Genomic DNA, 25819 nt, shown 5'->3' on the forward strand with positions numbered 1-25819 from the left:
AGATCACGGTTCGATTCCTGGTCAGGGCACATGCGGGAGGCAGCTGATCAATGACTCTCATCATTGATGTTTCTCTCTCTCTTTCCCTCTCCCTTCCTCTCTCTGAAATCAATAAAAATATATTATATATATATTTTTTTTGGTATTGATTTTTTTTAGAGAGAAAAGAAGGGGGAGGGAGGGAGGGAGGGAGAAAGAGAAACATCAATGTTAGAGTGGTTGCCCCCTGCACGCCCCCTACCAGGGATCAAGCCTGCAACCAGGACATGTGCCTTGACCAGGAACCAAACCAGCGACCTTTTGGTGCACAGGACAACACTCAACCAACTGAGCCACACCGGCCAGGGCTATTACTCCCATTTTACAGTTGAGGAAATTAAAGTACCAAGGAGTCACTCAACTTGCCCAAGGACCCTCACCTGGTAAGGTTCAGAGGGCAATCTAGAACTCAGGTCTGTCTGATTTCAAGACCCAGGTTTTTCCCACTACCCCACATACTGCCTAGAACCCTCCATTTATCTGAATCAGAAGAAGGCCCTGGTCACAGAGGCTGGAAATGGGGGCTGGAGACTGAGAGCAGGAAGGGGAGGGGTCTCACTGCCAGATTACTCCTAGTACCTACCACACAGGTGCGCACACACACCTCAGTCCCAGAAATCCCCTCAAAGCAGCCCCAGGTCAGCCCTCATAGCAACTCTTGGCCCAGAAGGGGGTGTGTGGAAGGTTTTTTCTGGGAGATCCTGGCCTGTGCTCACAGGATCTTCAGTACCTCTTGACAGTGCAGCCCTCAGCCTGGAACGGGTAGGGGAATCTTCCCCTGCTCTTCTAGCTTATTTGGAGTGAGGGTAGTTTTACAAAAAGGGCTCCTCACAGGCCTTGAGGTACATTTGGCTCAGGCCTTATTGTCACACAGAGCCTCAAACTTAGATTTCTGATGTTATCTCCAAGTATGGTTACAAAACATCACACTGCTACTCTCTCATAGAACAGAAAGGAGGGACTTACCATACAAGTGACTTAGCTTTTACTATGGAATTTTCAAATGTATACAAAAGCAGAAAGAATCATACAGTGAACCTGATATGCCCATTATCATAGGACTTTATAAAATAGGGCCTGTAGTTCCCTGTGAAGAAAAATTTCTAAAAATCCTGTAATGAGCAAGATCATTATATTGTATTATGATTTTGTATTAAAAAGTGTTAATTTGTTGGATGTAAACATTTCAAACATGCCTCAGCTTTTCATTTTATTTTTTTAAATTTATCTTTATTGTTGAAAGTATTACAAATGTCTTTTTTCCTCCATTGATCTCCTCCACCCCACCCCTGTACCCCCACCCCAAACCTTCAAGCTTTTCTTCATTTTATTATTTTTAAATTTTTTTAATGTACCTTTTTATTTTATTTTAAATATATATCTTTATTGATTTCAGAGGGAGGAAGGGAGAGGGAGAGAGAGACATAGAAACATCAATGATGGGAGAGAGTCATTGATCAGCTGCCTCCTACAATCCCCCGACTGGGGATCGAGCCTGCAACCCGGGCATGTGCCCTGATCCGGAATTGAACCGCGATCTTCTGGATCATAGGTTGATGCTCAACTGCTGATCCATGCCCGCTGGGCAAGCTTTTCTTCATTTTAAAGCATATCTGGCCCTGTCCGGGTAGCTCTGTTGGTTAAAGGATCGTCCTAATACACCAACGTTGCAGGTTCAATCCCCAGTCAGGGCACATACAAGAAACAACCAATGAATGCATAAGTGGAACAACAAGTTGATGTTTTTCTCTCTCTCTCTAAATCAATAAATAAAAATTTTTTTAATAAAATAAAGTGTATCTGGAGCCTCAATAGTTGAAGGGAGCTGGACCTCTGGATCTTTTGGAGTGCCTCTCTCCAGGGAGCAGTTGCTAAGCACTGTGGGCCCAGGTAGAAGAGACTTGGAAGGGTGTCAGCCTCTCCCTTTCCCCACATCCCATGTTGCAGAGCCTGGGGTGGGAACAGCGGACTACACCGCAGAGGGAGAGCTCCACACTGTGCCAGAGGGCAAGCCTGCAGCAGGTGATGCGGGTGCCTAATTCCAGGGCCAACTAGGGGGCTCTCTCCCTGCCTCTGCAGAAACTCAGCGAACAGCATTGCAGTGCAACCTCTGTTTGGCCAGCCTGCTCTCAGCACTGTCTGTCAGCTGTCACCTATCCAGGTGGTATTTGGGATCTTGGCCCTGCCCCCTGAGGAACTGCCAGTTTGCTGGGAGGGAGGCAAAGAAATGTATCTGAAGTGGAGCAATTAAAGTGCCACCAACCTCGTGCACAAGGGTTCCAAGGGTTCAGGCCATTGTTTGCTTAAGAGGCTGCTCTGTGGGTGACCTAAGTCAAGGAGGAGTGTGCACAGGGCAGGCCAGCCCGGAGGTCCCTGAGGGCAGGGCCTCCAGTTTCCCATTCTTTTGTGGTTCCCACAGTGCCCAGGGCCTGCTGGGCTCACAATGAACTTGAATGCTCCCCTTTGTATCTGTCTCTGTATCTCTCAGCATCTCTGTCTCTAAGAGTCTCTGGCTCACTCCTGTTTCACAATATCCTTCCCAATCCCCTGGGGAGCAGAGCTGGGGGTTGGGGGGAACAGGCAGTGGGAACCAGACTACGAGACTACGTCCTGTTCTCACCAAGGACAATAAGGGCCGGAAAGGGCTGGCCTGACTCAGACTCTCCCTCCCTGCCTGAGCACCCCCACTCTGCCCTGACCCTCTAGCGCACCCTATGTGCCAGGTGCCCCCTCATGCCAGCGGGGAGTCCAGCCTCTGCAGGGTTGGGGAGCCTTCTTGCTCTGTCTCACATTCACACTGCCTTCTTGGTGGTGGAATCACCTCCTGTCCCAAGGAGCACCCTATTGCGCCAGAGTCCCCATTCACATCCCCTCCCCTGTATTATTTACTCCTGTTTCCGGGAGCAGGCACGGGTGTCGGGACCACATGTGAGGGAGCAGGAGGCAGAGGAAACATCTGGCTTCCCTTTGCCCTCCAGGGGTGTGAGAGCCCCTCTCTCTCCCAGGCCTCCAGCCACAGGGTGAAGCAGAGCCCCAGGAGTCCAGGGGCCAAGAGGTTAGCACCTTTGCCCTTCTCACCTTCAGGTCTCCAGAAGCCACGATGGCCTCTCACCCCCTTACTTAATGATGGTGATAGGTGGCTGGGATACCCTTGTCAGGGTTAATTGGTAGGTCAGGTGCAGGCAGCTTGCAACTAGGAAACCCAGAGACAGGCTGAGTGGAGGGCGGAGGTTGGCGCCAACCTGCCTTGTAAATGCATTCCCTGAGGAAGGGGTCATTATTTCTGGGCCACCTGCTGTCCCTGGTGCCTACGCAGTGGGTGCCCTGGCACCTGCTCTCCAGCTCCTCCCTCCCCTCCCCTCGCCTGGCCCCACCCAAGCTCTCATCTTGGGAGGCAAGGTGCCCTCGGGTGGCCAGATACCCCCAGCTGTGTCTATGCTCACCTGGCCTGGGACTTGGCCCTCTGCCCACTGATCCCACCCAGGTTAGGACAAAGACAAGGTTTGACGGAGTGAGACCCAGATGCAACCCAGCCACCTCGTAGGTCCAGGGCCCATTTTGGACAACCTCTCCTCCTTCCCAGAGGGTCCCGCATACTGCAACCCCCCAACCATAACTAGGTAAGTTGGAGCCTAGAGCCGCCATTTCCTCAGGGAGGCTCTGGCCTCCACTGAGTTCTTTGCCTCCCCTCCCAGCCTAAAGGAGCAAGGAGACTGATCCAAGCTTCAGCCCTCCCAAGTGAGCTAGTCTTTTGGGTCCTCCAAGTTTGGCTTCCACTGGACACCCAGCAGCAATCCACCCCAACCCTCCCCGTGAGGCTTGCAAGGGGGATTGTTGCTAGTCTCCCGGCGCTGAGCTCATGGCGCCCTCTGCAGGTATCCTGAGTAAACTGCACAGCATTCCCTCAGCCTAGGGACTGGAGAAAGGGTTTGGGATTCCAGCCAATGGGGGTGTGTCCAAGTGGGCCTCTAATTAGAGGATGGGAGTGAGGGCTCTAATCCTGGAACTGAACTCCTCTGACTTACGTCATCTTCACTGGGGCTTCTTCCCTCACTTAGGCACATCCATGTAACAGGGTTTTCTGTTCTAGAAGGGCAGGTTCTTTCAACCAGCCCACTAGTTTTTACTGCCCATTATCAGGCGCTACAGAGAACACAAAACTGACCAAGGCACTGTGCACACCCTAAAGCCCACACCACCCAGCAGGAGGCAGGGTGCCTACGTGCCCCAAAGGGCAGGTACTCTGGACAGAGATGTTCCTCATGACAGAGCCGGACAAAGTAGAACCTGAGAAGCCACGTCTTTCATTTCTATCAAGGCTGGCTCCAAGGTGGATGGCCTTGTCCCTGTCATTTTATATACTTTGCTAAAACTTAGGATGTTTCTAATCTCTTGGCTACTAGACAGAGATGAAAAATGAAGGCACCAGAAAGGGAATGGGGCAGTGATCAACCTTGGGAGTCTTTCTAAACACAGGTATATTTCCATGCTGGGGTAGAAGACATGGGTTTGGGTGGACCACATCAGTAGGAATCCCACCCACAGACTTGGAGCAGAAGGGGCAAGGGCTTGTTTGCTGAAGTGGGACACTAAGAGTAACAAAGGTATAAATGAAACCCCCCGGGGAGGTGTAGGGGTGAGTAGCCTTCCCTTCCCTTATTCTTCTGTTCCAAGATCTAGTCCAGTTCTGACAGGCCTTCCTGCACTGCAGCCTTTATCCCTTTTCCCAAAGGTCAAGACTACAGATCACTGGTGCATTTTTCTTCCATGATGAGACATAAACATATGTCACTCCAGTGCCGGGCAAAGTACCTGGCCACTGATGGCACTCTATAAATATCTGGCAAAAATGAACCTCAGTGGAAGGAAAGCTGCACCATCCCTAAGGTCTGAAAGAAGAAGGTACCCATGTGTCCTAACACTCTGTACACCCATAACACCCATGCACGCATTGGCAAAAGAGGGCCGCAGCTTATCACAGCTCACAGAGCTACAAAGAATCAACTTTATTCAGGGTCAGTTTCTCTTTTTGCTCTTGCCAGTGACCTTGGCTGGTGTGAGGACTGGAGTTGTTGCCTGATACAGAGTGGAGGAGATCTTGTTGATGTAGTACAGACCAACCATGGAGAAGATGAAGCTACAGGGAGAAGACAAAAAGGTCATGGAATTGGTGGGTATGCTTTGTAAGCCTGGTGCCTCTCAGGACGGATACCAGCATCAGGGAAAGAATACAGGCTCAGGTTTAGGAAAATGGGAAAGGGGGAGAAAGGGAGAAGAGGGGGGAAGGGGGTATGGGGAAGGATGGAACCATCAAAGGAGGATCCAGGGCCAAAGGACAGGATACTGACCCCTTACCCAGCTGTCAGGCACTTACCAGGTGGTGACACAGACTCGATGGATGAGGCCAGATGCAAAAAGAGCCAACAGGAGGCAGAAAAGAACTGGGGAGGCAAGAGGGGACAAGGAGGATAGAGGTCAGAATGGAAATACCAGGCATTCAGATGTGAAGTCTAGGAGAAATCTGGGGCCTTCCAAGAAACTGCTTGAAGGGATGTGGCATGACGACAAGGTGGGAGGGCAGAAAGCAAAGGCAAACCCCACCTGTCCCTTGGGAAGAGCAAGACAAGCAAAGAGGGTCAGGAACCCTGCCCCACAACAAAGGTTTCTTTCACAAGTAAATGAAGAAAATTCACATGCAAACAAAATCTAACAAAGAGAAATCCTGGGGCTGCTTCATAGAAGGAGCTCCAGAAGCTTGCAACAGGGCTAGGTGTAAAGAGCAAGGCCTAGAGCAGGGCTTTACATGAGATGGCATCTGCTGTCAATTTTTAAAAAAACATTTATAAGATATATTGTTGTTCTGACCAAAGTACAGTAGTGTTTAAATCTTAAATAAATCTGCCTTCCACCTTGGTGGGGTAGCTCAGTTGGTTAGAGAGTCATCCAGATACCCCAAGGGTTTGAGTCTGGTCAGGGCACACACTAGAATCAATTAATGAATGTATAAATAAGTGGAACAAATCGATGTTTCTGTCTCTCCCTCTCCTTTCTCCTCTCTCTAAAATCAATAAATTTAAAAATTTTTTAAATAAAGTAATAAAATAAATCTGCCTTCCCATCCATAGTCTTGTCCCAACCTTGAAGGTTGTCTTGATTTCTTGGAAACCCATCAATCAAGAATTTATTCTTCTGAGCATTGGCAGGCATTGTCTAATCCATTTCCCTCTAAAAAATTGATGGTTGAGCCCAGCCAGACATGGCTCAGTGGTTGAGCATCAACCTAGGATCCAGGAGATCACTGTTCGGTTCTCAGTCAGCGCACATGTCCTGGTTGCGGGCTCGATCCCCAATTGGGGGTGTGCAGGAGGCAGCTGATCAATGACGACTCTCTCATCACTGATGTTTCTCTCTCCCTCTCCCTTCCTCTCACTGAAATCAATAAAGATATTTAAAAAAAAAAAAAATTGATGGTTATCTCAACTAGCACAATCTTTTCATCTTTAATGACTTTTCAATGAGTTCACCAAACTATGAATCTGAATTTTTCTTTTAATTAAGAAGTTCTCCTACAGAAAGGTGTATGTAGCCATATTTCTCCACGATACGGGCACACTGGGTCTCTTTGCCAGCACGGGGGCCACTGAGGACGAATAAGACCAGCGGCTTCATGAAGCAGTGAGGGCAGAGAAAAAGCAACCAGCAGGTTGGCAAGCTAAGGTGCTGCAGCCTGACAGCAGCCTGGCAGTGAAAGTGTGAGAAGGACCCGCCCCCCCCCCCCAATGCCCAGGGCATCTCCACTGCACAGGAAGGGGAGGGGCCTCGGTTGTCAATTTTTGAACATATGGCATTCTTGGTGTGATCTGGCCTTGATGCCTAATTTGCTTTATGAACTTAATTCTCCATAAATAACTAAATCATCAAATCTCAATTTCATGAGCAATAACAAGGATCATTTCAAACAAGAAACAGTCTAAGTTATTCTAATTTGGTCAGGATTCCTGCTGACAGAAACTTGGTGTATCTAATACTTAAGCTCTTCACAATCATCTCAAATAGAATTCACTAATATTGGGTCAATTTCACATCAGAACCCCTCAAGGAACTTGGTCCTTCCTTCTGCTGCTTCTGGTGGGAACAAGGCACACCTCCTCGTGGATGTATACAAAACAGGTCCAAACTCGCCTGTTCCCCTCAAACATTCCCTGGGAACTAGCCATAAGACAACTGAGTTTCTTGCTTTCAGAGGCCTTCTCTTCCAGCTCCAGTTCCAGGAGTGAGCTAAAGTGCTGGATCCAAAAGTGTGATCTGTCTCCAGACAGTCTTATTAACCTATTTCCTTCTCCTAAACAACCTTTGCCTTCTAAGCGCCTGGAAATTCAGGTTGGGGGAGGTTTGAGGAGAGGGTTCAAATTCTCAAGCCCCACTTTTCACTTACTCTCGGGAAAGATCTTTGCTTGGAATCCTTTGCCAAAGACAAGATTCTCCAGATTATTGAAGGCCTGGGTTGAGGGAATTAAGGAGTAGGGCAGAGCTGTGTGGGTAATGGGATGGGCACAAGCCTGCGTAGCCCTCCACCCTTCCTACCCTCAAACACCTCGCCCCCCTCCACCGCAGAAGGATACAGTGAGAGAGAAGACGAAAAGGCCGGAGCCAAGCAGGCCCCCCTGGATGGTGAGCCACTCGGTGGAGGCCAGCTGGCGGCTGTACATCTGCATCCCAGCGAAGAGCAGCAGGGACAGGAGGGAGGACAGCGCCAGCGAAGTGCCCGTACCCACCACTGGAGGGGATGAGAGAAGAGACGGGCAGTCAGGCGGGCCCGGCCTCCCTCCAGGAGCCGCAGGCAGATTCGGCAGGTCCGCGAGTTCGAGGGCCCGACCACTTCCAAGCGCTCCCGGGCCTGCAGCCATATTCCCCAGCTCCCCGCACTACACCACGACGACCCCCGAATACCTCGGCCCGGGACGCCCGGCACCCCCCCGCCCCGTGCAAACCGGCCCGCCCCCTGGAACCCAGGACACGTCAGCTCTGCGGGGAGAGGACCGGGAAAGCTGGTCCGCGCCAACTCCGACCCCCACTAGTTCGGCCGGGGTATCCCGCCGGTCCCGTTACCCATCACGCCCTGCCGCTGGGTCCAAGAGACTCCTCGGGCCAAGAAAGTGGAGACGGACCGGTGCCGTTGCCTGTGCGCGTGCGTCAGCACCGGCGCGGACTCGCTTCCCCCAAGTCTGCCTCTTTCTCCCTCTCGGCGCCTTATGTGGCGCCCTCTTCCGGCAGGGAGGAAATATTGCGTCAAAGAGCATCTTCGGCCACCGCCCTAGTCCTCCGCGCTCACCCGCACCCGGAGCAACTGCTGCCTTTCAACGCAAGCTGCGCTTAACTCTTCAAGTCACTGGGACTACGGCCCATAACCTCTAGCTTCTTTGTCATTATGTCACCTCTAATGCCTGTTCCTCAAACCTGCCCCCTCCATGATCAGTGCCTCGACATTCCCTGTAGATTCTTCTTTAAAAATTTATTGGGGTGACACCGGTTAAATATGATCATATAGGTTTCAAGTGTACATTTTTTCATTGTTTTTTTAAAAAATGTTTTTATTGATTTTTTTAGAGAGAGAGAGGAAGAGAGGAGAGAGAGAGGGAAACATCAGTTGATTGTCTGCCCCACGCACCCCACCGGGCATGGAACTCACAACCTGGGCGTGTGCCCTGACTAGGAATCCAACCGGCGACCCTCCGGCGCATGGGAGGACGCTCAACCAACTGAGTCACACTGGCCAGGGCTCAAGTGTACGTTTCTATGATACAAAATCCGTACATTGCACTGCGTGCCCACCACCCAAAGTCAAACCATCTTCCATCACCTCCCGTAGACTCTTGGCCAAACCAAAATCTAGTCCTGCCATCCTGGAGCCCATCTTTCTCTAAAACTATCCTTCCGCTTTATGTGAGTATGACTAGGAGCCAATGAAGAATGCGAACATAAGAAACGGTTCCCCCTTCAAACACCATCCCATGTTACCCCACCGCCGCCGCCTCCTGAGAACCACGTGGGGAAAACTATTTCCCACCTCCCATCCCGGCTGGCGCTGTTCGAGGCTGTCCCTGGAGCATGCGCAGTGATATTTTACCCCCACCCCTCCCCACACCCCCACCGGGCTCCTGCTCTAAGCCCCGGGTTCTCAGGCGCTGCCGGGATCGGGCACCCGGGGGCGGCCGGGCGGGGTAGGGCCATGGCTGAGGGCGAGGACCTGCAGACCTTCACCTCTATCATGGATGCACTGGTCCGCATCAGTGTGAGTTAAGGCGGGGTCGAGGGGGAGGGGAGGGGGAGTACAGGGTCCGGGCCGGCCGGGACCTCGAACAGGTGGGGATCCGGCAAGATGCTGGGATGCAGACGGGGGGCTGGTGATGGCAGAAAGGACTGGGAGGGTCGGGATGCAGGCATGAGATGGTAATCCGGGGACAACCCGGAGGTGGGTGCCGCGAAGGTGTCCATCTGCTGGGGTGTGAGGAACAGGGAGCTGCCCGGACGCAGCGGGCGCGCTGGGGCAGCCGCCAACTGTGCCCCGGGGCTGGGGCTGCAGGGCAATGGGGCTTTACTGTTGCGGAGGGGGTGGGGGTGAGCTTGGAAATTGTCCAAGAAAATTTCCTGAGGACAGGTGGGGGCGATGAAAGAGCCGCCCCAGGGTGTAGTTCCCAATCTGGACAGTTCCAGGAGACCCCACCCCACGGCACCCCCACTCCCCGCTGCCTCCCAGCCTCCTGCGGTTGTCATGGCAACCCATGCCCGGCTCTCCCAGGGGCGGTGCCAACCTTGCTCCCCCCACCACCACTTCCTCCCCCCTCCCTACTTGTCCCTCCCTCCTTTGTGTCAGCTGCGCCCCTGACAGGGATGGCTGCAAAGAGGGGGACCAAGGTGAGGTGAGGGGGTGGGGCATAGCTTGAGGACCCCCGCCACTAAGAAAGGGAGGGGTACTTCCGGTGGGGAGGGGGCGAGCGGGAGAGGCCCGGGTTCCCCCCTCGCTTGGGGAAGGGTTTGCGGCTAGCCCGGCTGCTCCGGGGGAAGGAGCGGGGGTCCGGATGGTGGGGGGCGGAGGAGAATGGGTCGGTTTCGGGGACTGGAGGAGACGGCTGGGGAAGTGAAGGATGGTGGATGGAGGCTGGGAGGCCGCAGGCCGGAGCCGCAGCGGGAAGACAGGCGTAGTGAGCCGGAGGATGGAGAGAGCTGCGCCTGCCTATAGGGAGCAGTCACGCGTGGGAGGGGGCGCGGGGTGTGCGGGAGAAGGGGGCGGGGGTCCGCACCTACGTGTCCAATGGGCGGTGTCCTTGAGAGAAGTGCCGCGGGCAGGAGCAGAGATGGGGGAGGGGGCAAAGGCCAGGTGCGAGGGGCCGCAGATCCGACTGAGCCGGGGAACGAAGGGGGTGGAGCTTGAGACTGGGGGCGGCACGATCTCCAACCATCCCTCCTCCTGCGTAGGCCTTTAGCTCTGCCTGAGAGACATAGAGGCAGGAGACAGAGCTGGGAAGGTCTGTGAGCCAGGCCTAGGCTCATACTGGGGAAAAGCCATAGGCAGTTTGTCTTGCACCTTCCTGAGACCCCTTGGGTCCCTAAGGGCAACTGAGGGGCCTGTCAAAATATGCCCAAGTGTCCAAGCTCTGACCTAACCTCCTGGTCCCTCCACAGACGAGCATGAAGAACATGGAGAAGGAACTGCTGTGTCCAGTGTGCCAAGAGATGTACAAGCAGCCACTGGTGCTGCCCTGTACCCACAATGTGTGCCAAGCCTGTGCCCGTGAGGTGCTGGGCCAGCAGGGCTATGTAGGCCATGGTGGGGACCCCAGCTCTGAGCCCACCTCTCCTGCCTCCACCCCTTCCACCCGCAGTCCCCGCCTGTCCCGAAGAACTCTCCCCAAGCCAGAACGCCTGGACCGGCTGCTTAAGTCAGGTGGGGCTGGGGGGCTTGCGGGGTGGGGTTGAGGATGCTGGGATGTCCATCAGGAAGATAGAAGGGGTCATCCCTGATCAGGGGTATCTGTCTGGCTTTCAGGAGTGGAGATTTTGCTCAGTTAGGCTCAGCTGAGATCTAGCATAATAAAATTTAAGTTTTTAATTGAACAGACTTCCCCCACCCCCAACCAGCTGTAATTTTCACCTCCCTGCCTCCCCGGCCCATCCACAGGCTTTGGGACATACCCCGGGCGGAAGCGAGGTGCTTTGCACCCCCAGGTGTTCATGTTCCCGTGCCCAGCCTGCCAGGGTGATGTGGAGCTGGGGGAGCGGGGCCTGGCAGGCCTGTTCCGGAACCTGACCCTGGAGCGTGTGGTGGAGCGGTACCGCCAGAGTGTGAGTGTGGGTGGCTCCATCCTGTGCCAACTGTGCAAGCCCCCACCGCTAGAGGCCACCAAGGGCTGCACCGAGTGCCGTGCCACCTTTTGCAACGAGTGCTTCAAGCTCTTCCACCCCTGGGGTACCCAGAAGGCCCAGCATGAGCCCACTCTGCCCACCCTCTCCTTCCGCCCCAAGGTGAGCTAGCCCTTGCAGGCCCCGGGAAGGGAGGAGCATGGTAGAACTGGATGGGTGGGGATGCCTGGCATTGTGAGCCTCCAAAAGGAGGTGGGTAGGGGTTTGCCATTGCCAAGCTCCTTTTTCTGTAACAACAAAAAAGGCACTGGACAAATCTCTGAACATCTTTGAGCCTTCATCCTATCTGCTGAATGAGGCTGATATCTGTCCTGCAATATCCACATCCTCAGGGCTGTTCAGAGGGTCACATGAGATAATATTTGTGAAATTTATCTGTACATTAAAGGCCTGTATGCACTTATTCATTGAACAAATATGTATCAAGCATCTATGTGCCTAGCGCTATTCTAGGCATTGGGATATGACAGAGAACAAGATGGACAAGGTTAATTATTAACCACAAGGATAAGATTAATTGTCATCTTTATTGTTATCACCACACCTCTGCTGAGGTAGATAGATGAAGGGAGGAGCAATGCTGGTGCCTGGAGGGTGCAGGAAAGGCTCTCTTTGATGCTAGTTTGTACCACCAGGCGGCACTGTGGAGCACCCTAAGCCGAGCTCCTCTTCACCCCCATCTGGCCGGTGGAGGGACGGCACCAAACTGCTCCTGTGGTAGGTCAGCACCCTTACACAGACCACTGGCTGACTATGCCATTGCTCTTTCTGCCCCTAGGGTCTAATGTGCCCAGACCACAAGGAAGAGGTGACCCACTACTGCAAGACATGCCAACGTCTGGTATGCCAACTCTGCCGAGTGAGGCGCACCCACAGCGGGCACAAGATCACACCGGTGCTCAGTGCCTACCAGGCCCTTAAGGTGAAGACCCCCACCAACTCAACCCCAGTGCTAACCTACTCACATCCTCTCACACCTCCTCTGCTGGCTTCTGCTGAGCCAGGTATGATGCCCACCTCTTTCTTCCCTCTTAGGACAAACTGACAAAGAGCCTGACATACATCCTAGGAAACCAGGACACAGTACAGACCCAGATCTGTGAGCTGGAGGAGACCGTGAGGCACACTGAGGTGAGGGAGGGCATAGAGGTGGCCCTTGGCCCTACCTGGGCATGGAAGCAGCAAGAGGGTATGGACAGGCACGGCCCAATCACCTGGTTGCAAACTCATGAAGTGTGGGGTCCATGGATGTGTCGAGGTTCTGGTTAAAGCAAGTTGGCAGGAACATCAGTGCCCCAGGCCAGGATGTATCTGGAACTACAGTGGGGACAGGGTGGCTATCTCCCAGGACTGGGAGAGTTTGAAAAGCCCCAGGGATGTAGCTCAGATGCCCTCAGGCTCAGAATCCTGCTGAGGATGGCATATATCCCTGGATCTAGGGTAAGGCCATGGCTCTGATACCTTCTTCCAGATTGCATGAATCAGCTGACATGGGCATGGGCAATAAGGATAGCACAGATCCCGGTGATGTTGGTGCAGCCCAGATAGGCATTAGTGCACTCGTGATCCCTTTTATTTGGGGGAGTCCTTAGAGACTATGGTGTGGGTGCCAGGAAGTTTAGCACAAATGGTCAGGAATTGAGCCCATCTGGGTATATAGGTGCCTTTGGAACCATAAGCCTGGCCCTGTTAAAATGGGTGGGTACGATTTCCCCAGATCCTTTATGATCCTACCCATGGTGTGGTGCCCCAAGAGGCTGGCACAGGCACTGCCTTCAAGAAGATAGTAAGTGTTGCTCTCTGGGCAGGTGAGTGGTCAGCAGGCCAAGGAAGAGGTGTCCCAGCTGGTGCGGGGGCTAGGGGCTGTGCTGGAGGAGAAGAGGGCATCGCTGCTTCAGGCCATAGAGGAATGCCAGCAGGAGCGCCTGGCCCGTCTCAGCGCCCAGCTCCAAGAGCACCGGAGCCTGCTGGATGGCTCAGGTCTGGTGGGCTACGCCCAGGAGGTCCTTAAGGAAACAGACCAGCCTTGCTTTGTGCAAGCAGCCAAGCAGTTACATAACAGGTACTTCAGGGCACAGCTCAGGGACATGGGCTCACGGGGGGGCAGGGGCATCACGGGTGTAGTCGATGTCCAAGACAATGTCAGTACCATCCGATGGAGAGCTGGGCCCTGAGGATTCTCACCAGGCCGAACCAATATCCAGCTTGCCTGAAGGGACAGGGAAGACACCCAAAGCAGATGCCAGGGCTCTAGGGGCAGGCAGGCAGAATCAAGGAGAAGGGTGGCTGCCCAGATGGCAGTGCCTGACCCTTGGGTGCCTCCATCCCAGGATTGCTCGAGCTACAGAGGCCCTCCAGACGTTTCGGCCAGCTGCCAGCTCCTCCTTCCGCCATTGCCAGCTGGACGTGGGGCGTGAGATGAAGCTGCTGACAGAGCTTAACTTCCTTCGAGGTAAGGAGATGGCCAGGCCCCATGTCCAATTAGAGCCTTCCTCCCTTCTTCCCCAGCAGCGGGCCCGGGGGGCAGTGCCCACCGGGGACCTCCCAGCCTACTGCCCAGCCTGGCCAGCCGCCCCTCCCACCTAGCCCACCGGCCGCACGGGCCCACCGCGCTCAGCGCTCCTTCTCCCTCTCTTTGTTTGTAGGCTGTGGCCACCGCGGACTCTGCTCCGGAGCACCCCAGGCAAGTCAGCGGCCCGGGCCCCCTGCTCCACCCCGCAGCCCCCATGCAGCTCAGCCACCACTCTTTGCTTTCTTCTCTGCCTTAACCAGACTCTCAGTCCCCCTCCAGACCAGTGCCCTGTCTCTCTTCTGCTTTCCTTAGGTGTTTGCCTAATCCTGGCCCTTCTGACCTTTCGGCCTTGTGACCCTTTTCCTCTGGACTTTTCTTCTCTTTTCCTTGGCCTTTGTCCCTTGCCATCAAGCTTTTGCTTGCCCTCTGTTGTCCCCACCTTCTGTCTTGATGACTCATATCTATCTCCCTCCCACTCTGTCCCCTCCTTCCTCTTCAGTGCCCTCTTGCCTGGGTTCCAGTGGCCTTTCCCTGGGGCTCCTCTTTATTCATAAAAGGGTCATAGAAAGAAGGGTCTCCATCTGGTCTGATGCCCTCATTTGACAGAGGAGGAAACTGAGGCCCAGAAAAGGGGAAATAATTGACCTAAGGCCAGTGTGGCAGACAAGACTAACACCCAGGCCTCCTGCCTGCCCAGGGAGCACCTGCCTCTCTCCTTCTCCCTTGGGCTCTGCCTGCCCATCCCCTGCCCAATGCCCAGACGGGTCACTTCCCCAGGTCCCTCTCACCCACACTCACCCCCCCGGCTCCCGCTGCTTTCCCTTTTCCTGCCTACCCTCCATGCCCGGCCAGTGGCCAGGCCCTGACTGACCCTACTGTCTCTTCCAACAGTGCCTGAGGCTCCAGTCATTGACACCCAGCGCACCTTTGCCTATGACCAGATCTTCCTGTGCTGGCGGCTGCCCCCCCACTCACCACCTGCCTGGCACTACACCATTGAGTTCCGGCGCACAGACGTGCCTGCCCAGCCAGGCCCCACCCACTGGCAGCGGCGGGAGGAGGTGAGGGGCACCAGCGCCCTGCTGGAGAACCCTGACACAGGCTCTGTGTACGTGCTGCGTGTCCGAGGCTGCAACAAGGCTGGCTATGGCGAGTACAGTGAAGATGTGCACCTGCACACACCCCCAGCGCCCGGTGAGTGGGCAGATGGATGGGCACAGTGTGGCACAGGAAGGGCACAGGGTATGCTGGGACCCAGGCACTAACAGCTGGGGCTGGGTGAGCACTGGAGAGACGGTATGATACATTGAGTCACGCTCACTAACTCTGAAACTAGACTTCCTGGGTTCAAATCCCAGCTCTGCCTCTTGCCAACTGTATAGCTTTGGGCAAGTTATTCCCCCTCTCTGAACTTCAAGTTCAAGGTATTTACAATACTTAGCTCATAGGGTTGTTGTGAAAATTAAATTGATACATGTAAAATCTTTGCAGAGTTTTCACCTCGTGTAAGGGCTCAATAAATGGTAGTAAAATGACTCTCCAGAAGAGTGTGGACCCTGGCACATAGGCATCATAAAGGAGCATCACCACCCACATAGGGGCAGAAAGGTAGGGGTTGGATGTAAGGACCAGATATGAGCACCAGAGTGCAGGCTGGAAGGTGTAGGCAGGTGGTGGTGGGAATTCCACATGGAATGGAACAGCCATGGGAAAGGGGTCAGAGGAAGCATCCGTGAGTCAACTGGGTCTGGAAGACCAGTTTCTGTGTCCACTGGTCATCACTAAAACTCTTCTTGGGGTCCATGCCCATTTGGAATATCCCCTTCTTTTTTTCTATGCCTCTCACTCCAGTTCCCCAGCCTGTTCCCAGAGCTTCCTGCCCACCCTTTGGCAACTTGTTTCATGTTCTGAAATCTCCCAGTGTCTTGTGCTAACATCTCACAGTCCCCAGTGCCAGTGTTTGTCCCTGAAGTCCTTCCTTTTGTCTCAACCTTCCCCCACTCCAGTCCTTCACTTCTTCCTCGATGGCCGCTGGGGCACAAGCCGAGAGAGGCTGGCCATCAGCAAGGACCAGCGAGCGGTGCGGAGTGTTCCAGGGCTGCCCCTGCTGTTGGCTGCTGAGCGGCTGCTCACCGGCTGCCATCTGAGTGTGGACGTGGTCCTGGGCGATGTGGCCGTGACCCAGGGCCGCAGCTACTGGGCCTGCGCTGTAGACCCAGCCTCCTACTTGGTCAAGGTGGGCGTTGGGCTGGAGAGCAAACTTCAGGAAAGCTTCCAGGGTGCCTCTGATGTGATCAGCCCCAGGTTAGGCCACTCTGGCAGGGATAGGGTGCGGGGGCCTTGGGTAGGGGAGCTGGGGACAGGGTAGGGGTGGCAAGGGGAGCACAGACTTGCTGGGGTGGAGCTTGGAGGAGACTAGGAGGAAGCAGTAAGATAATAGAAGCCAGGACGGGGGGGGGGGGGGGGGGGGGCCTGTGGCCAGGGGAAATGTGGGAGGGATCAGTGGAGAATTTTGAGGACTGATTTTTGGAGTGCGTGGCTGGGGAAGGAGATGATAGGGGAGGGAACCATCTCCACTTCCTTCCATCTGTCACTCAGGACTAATATACCATCTCTCTGAGCCTCCATGTCTTTCTCCCTAATACCCCATTTCCAACATCCTTTCCCCACAAAACCTTTTCTCTTTCACACCTTTTGCAACCATATCTTTTCTTAACACCCTGAAATTCTTTCTTTAACTTTCCATCTCCAAACCCTTATATGCTTAACATTCTACGTAACACCCTCCCACCCATGCTTTTCTCCCTAAACCCTTTCTCCCCAGCACTCTGTCCCCCAGGACCCCATTTCTTCAAAATCCTTTCTGTCCAGTTGCAGTTCCATCCCCAACCCCACATCTTTCTGACATTGCTCATCTGTGACACCAGTCTGCCCTCATCATCCTCCCCACACTTCACCTTCCCAACGTCCTTCCTCTGCCTGTCCTCTCACCCAGTACCTTAGTCACTAACTCCTCATTTTCCAGCATCCTGTAACCCTCAGAGCCCTCTCCCAGCATGCTGTCCCCAAAACCATATTTCTCACGGCCTCCTTTCCTCGATAAGGCTGTGTTTCTTCAGTGTGCTTTACCAATACCTTGTCTTTCCTTTGCCCCAATACCTCTCTTGCCAGTGTGTTTCCTTTCAATACCCTTTTTCTGCCAAACCAAAACCCCAACCCTACAATCTAAACCCTGTCTCTTCAAATGTTTTCTCAATATCCCAAATTCATCTTCTCAACCAATATTCCAGACATCCGACATCTCAGCCCTCTGGTACCCCATTCCCCACTCCCTTATTCCACGCCCCAACATCCTCTTACCCAATGCCCTCTCCTGCAGGTATGACCCAGACAGTGGACATGACAGTGGGGCCGAGGATGCCACAGTGGAAGCGTCGCCACCCTTTGCTTTCCTCACCATTGGCATGGGCAAGATCCTGCTGGGATCCGGGGCCAGCTCAAATGCAGGGCTGACTGGGAGGGATGGCCCAGCAGCCGGCTGCACAGTGCCCCTGCCACCCCGCCTGGGTATCTGCCTGGACTACGAGCAGGGTCGGGTTTCCTTCCTGGATGCTGTGTCCTTCCGTGGGCTCCTGGAGTGCCCCCTGGACTGCTCGGGGCCTGTGTGCCCTGCCTTTTGCTTCATTGGTGGGGGTGCTGTACAGCTACAGGAGCCTGTGGGCACTAAGCCTGAGAGGAAGGTCACCATTGGAGGCTTCGCCAAGCTGGACTGACATTCTGAGCCCTTCCTGGGCCCTGGCCCTCCAAGCTTCCTGGAGCCGGGTGATTCCTCCGGCAGCTTTTCCCTCAAACTCTTCCTACCATGTAATCCTGTCCTTTACCCGTGTCTGTGTCTTTCCAGGAGCATCTCTTGACCAAGGGACACTCCTCTGCTCACCTCTCTGGATGTACCCCATTTTCTCCATTGCCTGTTAATCCAGACCCCCACCAAGTTTCTGCTCCATACTCTGCCCTTGGCATCTTAACTGAGTCATGGAGAGAGCCCCTTCCCCCATCCCTGCCCCTTTCTCCCCAGCACTCAGGCCAATTGACAGGGAAGGCTCCTGGAACACTGGGCATGATCCCCAGCTCTGCCCTCTGCCCTGCCAAGCTCCCTGCCCCACTGATGCTGAATTATAGCCTTAGAGTGGACAGGCTCTTTGGTCGGACACTGCCCAGGCACTCCTTGGTGAGGGGAAGAGGACCCTATCCTTTGTTTATGTGGGTCCCCATACCCTTCAGCCGCATGCCTCTTACACCCCTCTTCTCCCTCTTGCATGCTTTACTTGCCCCGCACCTATGCCAACGTGCCAAGTCTCCCTTTGGAGCCAGAGTGGAGGTTGGATGTCCCCATTAGGTTGGGCCAGGCAAGACCTCCGGTGCCCACTGCTGCCCCCTTGTGGTAGGGACTGCTAGGCCTGTGCCAAGCAACAGCTGTCATTTTCATGGTTTATAAACAATAAACTGTGATGCCAGGCACATCTCTGCCTTCCCTGAGCCTGACCATTCCTCTTAGTTTCTGTGCTGGGTGTGGCCATTGCTCAGGGCAGGGCTGCCTGATGGATATGGCGCCTGACGGAAGAAGGTTCCCAAGCCAGGCACCAGAGCCTCCTGCCCACAGACGCCCAAGCCTGAGCCCACCATGGCCACCAGGGGGTGCATCGCTCTGGTGACCTCCAGAGTCATTTCCCCAACAAGGCAGCCTGCTGTGGCTCCCAGACCCTGAAGGAATGTGGTTGAGGGGTCAGGCACCGCGCCTGGGCTCAAAGGGGCAGGGAACCAGAACGACTTCCCCATTCCCAGGCTGCAGGGAGCAGACCCCAAAGCCAGTGGCGGATGGGGCGGCCCGCGGCCAGGGAGGGGACCGGGCTTGGCGCCAGCCCCGGATCTAACACTTACTGAGGTCGTGTTGACTCTGAGGCTGTTATCGCTGCCCCGAGGACTTACTTCACACCCCAGCAGCTCAGAATAGAACTGCCTGAGGGCATCATGCCAAGGAGAGAGGAGGGTGCGGGCCTGCCACCCCCCAGCCAGGGTGAAACCAGGGGTGAGCCATGGGGTGCGGGCCGAGCGGCGGGTGTGCAGGCCAGAGCCCAGCCACCTAGGTTTCATTTCCTCCTTCCTCTTGTGCCTCCAGCGATGGGGGAGAGGTGACTCAAATTCTTCCACCAGCCACTCCTGCAGCCCAATGTCATCTCTCCATGCCCCCTGCTGCTCAAATGAACCCTGCTCTGTGCCTTCTTTCCTCCTTGTCTCCTCCCCAAAAGACCCCTTCCAGACCCCCCCCCCCACATACATTCTGACCACCCCTTCTATCTGAGGGTCACAGATGACAGATCAGAAGTTGGCAGTCAGAGCAGAGGAGGCCCACATTTTATTCATCCACGTACAGGTTCCCATTCCCATCTGGGGGCTTTCGGGGCCAGTCCTGGGAGCCACTGCCCCAGGCATATCCCCGGGAGCTCTGATGGGTCTCATCAGGGCTAAGATGGGTTAGGGGACTTGGTGGGGCTTGTGAGGGAGGCTGTGAGCAGCCCATCTGAACTCCCAGCTCACCAGTCCAGAAAGAGGAGGAGGGGAACAATGGTAGTGAAGACCATGAGGAGGCAACTGGCTGGCACTGGCTGGATACTCAGCAGGCAACGTGCCCCTACAAGTTGGCAGAAGTGGCTGCTGGGTTCGTGTAAGAGAGGCTGTTGCCACCATTGCCTGCAGAAACCTAGGTGAGGGGAGAAGGGAGCCAGGCTGAGGGGCAGAGCTTTCCTGGGAGAAGCTACCACCCTAGGGCCCCTGGATGGCACCCCAGGCTGGGGTAATAGGTCCAGGAGCCTGACTAGCTCTCAAAGGGTTAATTTGGAGAGAGCACCTGCCAGGTACCACCAGCAGCCAGGTGACTGTAAACAGGGCCTTTCCTCCTCCCTCTGCTCCCCTTCACTGCCTCCCCTTGGTTCTAATCAGCCCCCTTGCTCTCCCCTCCTGCCCCTGTCTCCCTCCATTCTCTGCTCTCCCAGCCCAAGAAGGTGTGTGTGCTCATCTGTGTAAAACTGGGAGAAGGAAGTCCAAGGAGAGGGAAACCCGGGTCAAGAAAAGGAAAGTCCCCCTCCCCCACCTGGAGTTCCAGCCCCAGGTGACCAAAGTAATTATTTACTAGTTCCAACAGAGAAGGGCCAGGAGAGGAAAGAGGGAGGAGAGGGTCCTTGTTTCCTTGAGACTTCTAAGAACCCCACCCAGGCTCACCTGGCTTGGTGAGACTTCTTCCTCAGAATCAGAGATCCCCCCCAACATTTCTCAATCTACCCTCCATTCTTAGGAAAAGGGTGGGGGCACAGGTGCTCGCTCCTTGTAAGTTTTGCCCACCCATGAAGGGTGCCCACCCATTTCACCTCTGGGCATCCCAGCCATAGCAGTGGCACTTGTTCAGCTGGACAGTGAATGCTCTTCTGGAAATGCTGGCAGTGGGGACACTCTCTCTTGAGGTCCCCTTTCTTCCGTGGTCTCCTCCCCAGACCTTTCCCCTAGAACTCTTCTGACCTCCACCCTCCTCCTCGCCAGACCTTCCACTGCTTACTTCATGTGACCCCTCACCTCTTCTAAGTTCTTTGGATTTTCCAAATACCCCTTCAGAACCCCTCCCCAGCCAAAGCCTCTGTCTCCTTCCACCCGTGGGGCCCATCCTCACCTCCTCATAAGGGCTACGCTTGGTACCTCCAGGGGGCACATAGCGCCCATGGGTGTGGTAGGTGGGGTACTCGCTCATAGGATGGTAGGTGTCTCGGGTTGGGAAGATGTCCAGCTGCCCACAGTTCTTTCGGCGGCATTGACACACAGCCTGGGAAGATAGGAGGTTATGGGGGGCCATGGAGTTCCTTCTAGCAGGGGGACTCTGGTTAGGGCTGAAGACGGAGCACTTACCAGGCCAATGAGATAGATGATGGTGAGCGCAACCAGAACACAGACCAGCACCAGCAGGGCAATGCCCCAGCCAGGTACCCCAGACCCAGACTGAGCAGAGGAAGGAAATGACACACCATCCACTAAAAGGGAAAGCAGTGATCAGGGCAGTCTCCCGAGGAGGTGACCCTCCCCCTACTAACACCCAGAGGAAGCAGGAATCCAGGTGCTGGAGAGAGGGGCCTGTAAGCATGGTGCTGGCCCAAAGCCAAGGGAAGTGGCCTCACCATGGATTCTTGAGATGACCAGGTTGTAATTGGCTGCTTCTGATTTATGTTGAGCAAACTGTGCCTCTACGTTGTTGGCATTGGTGGTGCCCTCTCGGAAGGCCAGAGTTGATTCCACCACCACAGATCCTGGCCTGCTCACAGGGAAATGAGCGATTCAGCTGCAGATTCCAGTTTCTGGGCACTTCCCCCCAACCCCAAGTGTACCAGTCCCTCCCCCACAGTCATGACAACATCTACCCACCCCAGACACAGTCCATACCCACAACTGTACCTGAACTTTACATTAGAGAAGCCCAGATAATTCTCCTGTTTATAAATCTGCAAAAACTGGGGTGAGAGGGAAAAAAGCACTAAGGTTTGGTGAGTGGGTCTGAGCAGTTCTGAAGGCTGCTGCAAGGGAGCACATGGAGGAAAGGTAGATACTTACCAATTCAGTAATGTTTCTCTGCAGTTCCTGGTAGTAGTTAGTGCTTGGATCTTCCAGGGAAGAGTTAAATTGGAGGTTCAAAATATGAAAGGACAGGAGGAACAAGGAAATCCTATAACTGGAAGAGGTGAAGGGTACTGTGCTACCATTAGTGCTACTGGCTGTAGTCCTGGTTCTGTGGCTGGCAGGAGTGGTGGGAGTATCAGAGTGGTGACTGGGAACTGAGGATGGAGTCCCCTTGCCAACTGGGGTGGTGGTAGCCTTGGCAGAGGTGCCCTTGTGTGCTGGAGTGACAGCTGAGCTTGAGGCATGGCTGGTGGCACCATGAACTGGAGCAGTGGCCGAGCTTGAGGCACGGCTGGTGGTCGGGGAAGTGGTGGCACTGTGGACTGGAACAGTGGCCGAGCTTGAGGCACGGCTGGTGGTCGGGGAAGTGGTGGCACTGTGGACTGGAACAGTGGCCGAGCTTGAGGCACGGCTGGTGGTCGGGGAAGTGGTGGCACTGTGGACTGGAACAGTGGCCGAGCTTGAGGCACGGCTGGTGGTCGGGGAAGTGGTGGCACTGTGGACTGGAACAGTGGTCGAGCTTGAGGCACGGCTGGTGGTCGGGGAAGTGGTGGCACCATGAACTGGAGCAGTGGCCGAGCTTGAGGCACGGCTGGTGGTCGGGGAAGTGGTGGCACCATGAACTGGAGCAGGGGCCGAGCTTGACGCATGGCTGGTGGTTGGGGAAGTGGTGGCACCATGAACTGGAGCAGTGGTTGGAGAAGTGGTGGCACCATGGACTGGAGCAGTGGTTGAGCTTGAGGCACGGCTGGTGGTCGGGGAAGTGGTAGCACCATGAACTGGAGCAGTGGCCGAGCTTGAGACAGGGCTGGTGGCTGGGGATGGGGTGGCACCATGGACTGGAGCAGTGGCCGAGCTTGAGACAGGGCTGGTGGCTGGGGATGGGGTGGCACCATGAACTGGAGCAGTGGTTGGAGAAGTGGTGGCACCATGGACTGGAGCAGTGGCTGAGCTTGAGACAGGGCTGGTGGCTGGGGATGGGGTGGCACCATGAACTGGAGCAGTGGCCGAGCTTGAGACAAGGCTGGTGGCTGGGGATGGGGTGGCACCATGGACTGGAGCAGTGGCTGAGCTTGAGACAGGGCTGGTGGCTGGGGATGGGGTGGCACCATGGACTGGAGCAGTGGCTGAGCTTGAGACAGGGCTGGTGGCTGGGGATGGGGTGGCACCATGAACTAGAGCAGTGGTCGGGGAAGTGGTGGCACCGTGGACTGGAGCAGTGGCTGAGCTTGAGGCAGGGCTGGTGGCTGGGGATGGTGTGGCACCATGAACTGGAGCAGTGTTTGAGGAAGTGGTGGCACCGTGGACTGGAGCAGTGGCTGAGCTTGAGGCAGGGCTGGTGGCCAGGGAAGAGGCAGCATGGGGGACTGGACCTGTGGCAGAGCTGCTGGCTGTGTTCACAGAACTTCTGTCAGTGAACTTGGATGTTGGGCTGCTTTGGGCAGTCATAGTCTGTGTATTTCCGCTGAGGCTTGTGTGGCCAGAGGTTTGAGAAACCATTTTGGAGGTAGGGGTGGCAGTAGCTGTAAGAAGTTGAGAATGAGGTTCTGGGATAAATCAGCACAAGGAGAAAATACATCCTGTAGCATTTGGAGACATAATGCTCAGAGGACTTGAGGAGCAGGCCCAAGTCAGCCCTCCTCCTCCTTCCCAGCAGGCAGCCTCCCTCTTCCCTCACCCCTCTGCTCCTGATTTGGCCACTCTCCACTCCTAAGATTTACCTCCCGCGGCTCCCACCCCCACCCCCACCCTCCGGACTTCTCTTCAGGAAGCTCGCCTGTCCCTGGCACCCACTCTCCTGGGGGGTCGTCTCTTCTTAGCCTGTCTCCTTTATTCTGGCACACACTAGGCCACCCGTCAGCAACTTCTGCCTCCTGGGGTGCCATCCGCCAGGAAACAAAACCCACAGAATGGCTGTGCAGAGCAGCCCCTTCCCCACCTTGTGCCCCTCACCTGTAAGCACTGGGACTAGTAGCAGCAGGAGGAAAAGGGCCTGGATGCCCGGTGTCATGGTGGTGGCGAGCCGGGTGGGGAGGGGGCAGAACAGATTCAGGCAGGTACTGCGTGTGAGGTGGCGCGGGCACAGGCGCCAGCTGCTTTATACTGGTCCCCCCTGCCCCGCCCGCCAAAGCAGGCGACAGGTGACAAAACCCCGCCCCCGCCCCCATTCTCTACCTCCTATCTCTTCCTCCTCCCGCCCAACCATTCCTGTCCCCTCAGGTAGGGCACATGGGCTCCAATCACTCAACCCTCTGACAACCTGTTTGTTCTCCAGTTGGCCTCCCCTTTTCACCAACCACTCCCTGGCTCCAGAAGGCGGTGTGTGTGGGGAAAAGGGGGGGGGGGGTCTGTGACCTGGGTCCCCAAGGCCTTAGTTTTAGCCCCAGGGCAACAGCCAAGGTTAGAAAAGTAACAGAGAAAGTGGGCTAGGTTAAGGCGGGGAGGGTCACCCACTCCTCCGAGGCCCTTGGAGCCACTCTGGGGTGGAGGCTGATGAGACACGGGAAGGCTTGACCAGGAGCGGACTGGGTGATAGTTTTGGCCCGCCCCCCACTTCCCGGAACGGCCCCACCTGGCTAGCGGCTCCCTGTCCAGTTCTGCACGCAGCCGTACCCCGAAACACAGCCCCCGCCCCTGCCGACTCCCCAGCAGCCTGAGTTCCTTCCTTGGCTTTCTCCCGGGAAGGGACAGGGGGGAGAAATTTCCACTTAAAGGACGAAACCTGGGCTCTGCCGAACTCCAGGGTCTTTCGTTCCGTCCGCCGCCGGGCCGCCGGGCTCTCCTGCCCTCTGGTGGCCACCGGAGCCTCACGGCGCCCGCCGGGGCGCGTGGGAGGCTGCCCCGCGGGGAGAGGGGAGGCTGGACGGCGCTGCCCAACTGGGGCCGAGGGAGGCGAGGGAGGGCGGCGCCCCAGCGAGAAGAGCGAGCGGCTTGGACCGAGAAAGGGAGAAACGCACTGAGCCATCGACGCAGAGGCTGGGAACTTTAGGAAGGAATCTGGGGCGAGGCGAGGCACGCGGGGCGAGGTCTGAAGGAAGTGGCGCTAAGTGGGTGAGATCCTCAGGTACTTGGAGGGGGGAGGTGTGTAGGAAACTACATCGGAATGTCGGGGCGGTGGGACAGGTTACGTATTTAGGAGTCAGAATAGGTAGGGCGACAGAATGGTATTGGGGAGCACTGAACTATCTTTGGGAGCAGAGTTGCATTTGGGGCAGGTAAGCACATGATAGTGGTCGGGCAAAACTGTATGAGGGTGCGTAACTTTGGGGAACCGAGAGATATTTTAAAGGGCAGAAATATTTGGGACCAGAGAGGTATATGGGGTCACAGAGACACGTGGAATGTAGGGTACAGAGCCTCATCCGGAGGTCCTGGGTTGCGGTCTTGGCCGAGGGAAGCAGTTACATCCGCGTTAGGAAAACAGTTCCTAGCCCCAACGAATACAGATTGAAAAATTAACTTTAAACACACTTCGGTGCGGCGGGAAGCCTGGGGCCGCGGCCCCCGGGAGCGCCGCTCCACCTAGTTGGCCGGCTTTGTGCGGCGCCCAGCGGGCGCGGGGTACGGGGCGTGACGTCGGCTCCCCCGCGCGCCAGCGGGAGAGGCGGGGAAGCCCTGGGCCCGCCGGCTTGAGAACCCGCGAGTATCTAGGTGGGCGGTCTCAAAACTTCAACCCCTGGCGTTGCCGGGCAGCAGCCCTTAGTCCTGTTGCTGGGATACGCGTTACCAGGGCCGCGGCTCCGCGCCGCGCAGCCGGCGTATTTAAGGAGCGAGCGCGCGCAACGCCCGGGCGTCAGAAGCGGCCTTCGGGACACCGAAGTCGGCCCTTCCGCCTCTCCCCGCTCCTCCTTCACCACCCCCTCCTCCCTCTTCCGGGCGCCAGGTCTCTCTGGCCTCCCAGGTGAACCCAACTTCCCAGAGCGCTCCGGGTCCTTGGGCTGGTCCCGCTTCAAGCGGCGGGGAGCGGGATCCCGGGCCCCGGGCGGGCGGGAGGGACGGGACGCGGTGCAGTGTTGTTCTTTCCCCCGCCAATATTGCACTCGTCCCGGCCTCCGGCCCCCTCGGCCCCCCGCCCCGCTCACCCCGAGCGGGGCAGCCCCAGCCCTCCTGGCTCTCGATCCCGGCTGATCTAAG

The 25819-nt window shown here is 55.8% G+C and overlaps 3 protein-coding genes across 6 annotated transcripts; 1 reads left to right on the forward strand and 2 right to left on the reverse strand.

The window, feature by feature from the left end:
- Positions 1-5030: 5030 nt before the first annotated feature.
- On the reverse strand, positions 5031-10435 carry KRTCAP2 (keratinocyte associated protein 2). Of its 3 annotated transcripts, none has more exons than XM_081121661.1 (5): positions 10341-10435; positions 7662-7816; positions 7475-7538; positions 5414-5480; positions 5031-5176 (listed from the first exon to the last, which is right to left on the reverse strand). In XM_081121661.1, exons 2-5 carry the CDS (start codon positions 7752-7754, stop codon positions 5056-5058), a joined length of 345 nt encoding a protein of 114 aa, XP_080977787.1. In that variant the 5' UTR covers positions 7755-7816; positions 10341-10435; the 3' UTR covers positions 5031-5055. The 3 variants fall into 3 exon arrangements, with proteins under 3 accessions (XP_080977787.1, XP_080977785.1, XP_080977786.1); XM_081121659.1 differs by lacking the exon at positions 10341-10435 and adding an exon at positions 8149-8289; XM_081121660.1 differs by lacking the exon at positions 10341-10435 and adding an exon at positions 8080-8251.
- TRIM46 (tripartite motif containing 46) lies at positions 9254-18507 on the forward strand. Of its 2 annotated transcripts, none has more exons than XM_081121658.1 (10): positions 9254-9331; positions 10723-10984; positions 11219-11562; positions 12239-12382; positions 12496-12591; positions 13269-13522; positions 13791-13912; positions 14864-15166; positions 15979-16276; positions 17352-18507. In XM_081121658.1, the coding sequence occupies exons 1-10, from the start codon at positions 9269-9271 to the stop codon at positions 17743-17745; spliced, it is 2280 nt and encodes a 759-aa protein (XP_080977784.1). In that variant the 5' UTR covers positions 9254-9268; the 3' UTR covers positions 17746-18507. The 2 variants fall into 2 exon arrangements, with proteins under 2 accessions (XP_080977784.1, XP_080977783.1); XM_081121657.1 differs by lacking the exon at positions 9254-9331 and adding an exon at positions 9883-9954.
- Positions 18508-19357: 850 nt separating this feature from the next.
- Positions 19358-24461, reverse strand: MUC1 (mucin 1, cell surface associated). The gene is made up of 7 exons (XM_081121036.1): positions 23639-24461; positions 21620-23208; positions 21464-21519; positions 21190-21323; positions 20924-21045; positions 20691-20840; positions 19358-19730 (listed from the first exon to the last, which is right to left on the reverse strand). Exons 1-7 carry the CDS (start codon positions 23694-23696, stop codon positions 19662-19664), a joined length of 2178 nt encoding a protein of 725 aa, XP_080977162.1. The 5' UTR covers positions 23697-24461; the 3' UTR covers positions 19358-19661.
- Between the last annotated feature and the right edge of the window lie 1358 nt (positions 24462-25819).

Source organism: Miniopterus schreibersii (genome assembly GCF_964146895.1).
Source record: "Miniopterus schreibersii genome assembly, chromosome: 19".
NCBI lineage: Eukaryota > Metazoa > Chordata > Mammalia > Chiroptera > Miniopteridae > Miniopterus > Miniopterus schreibersii.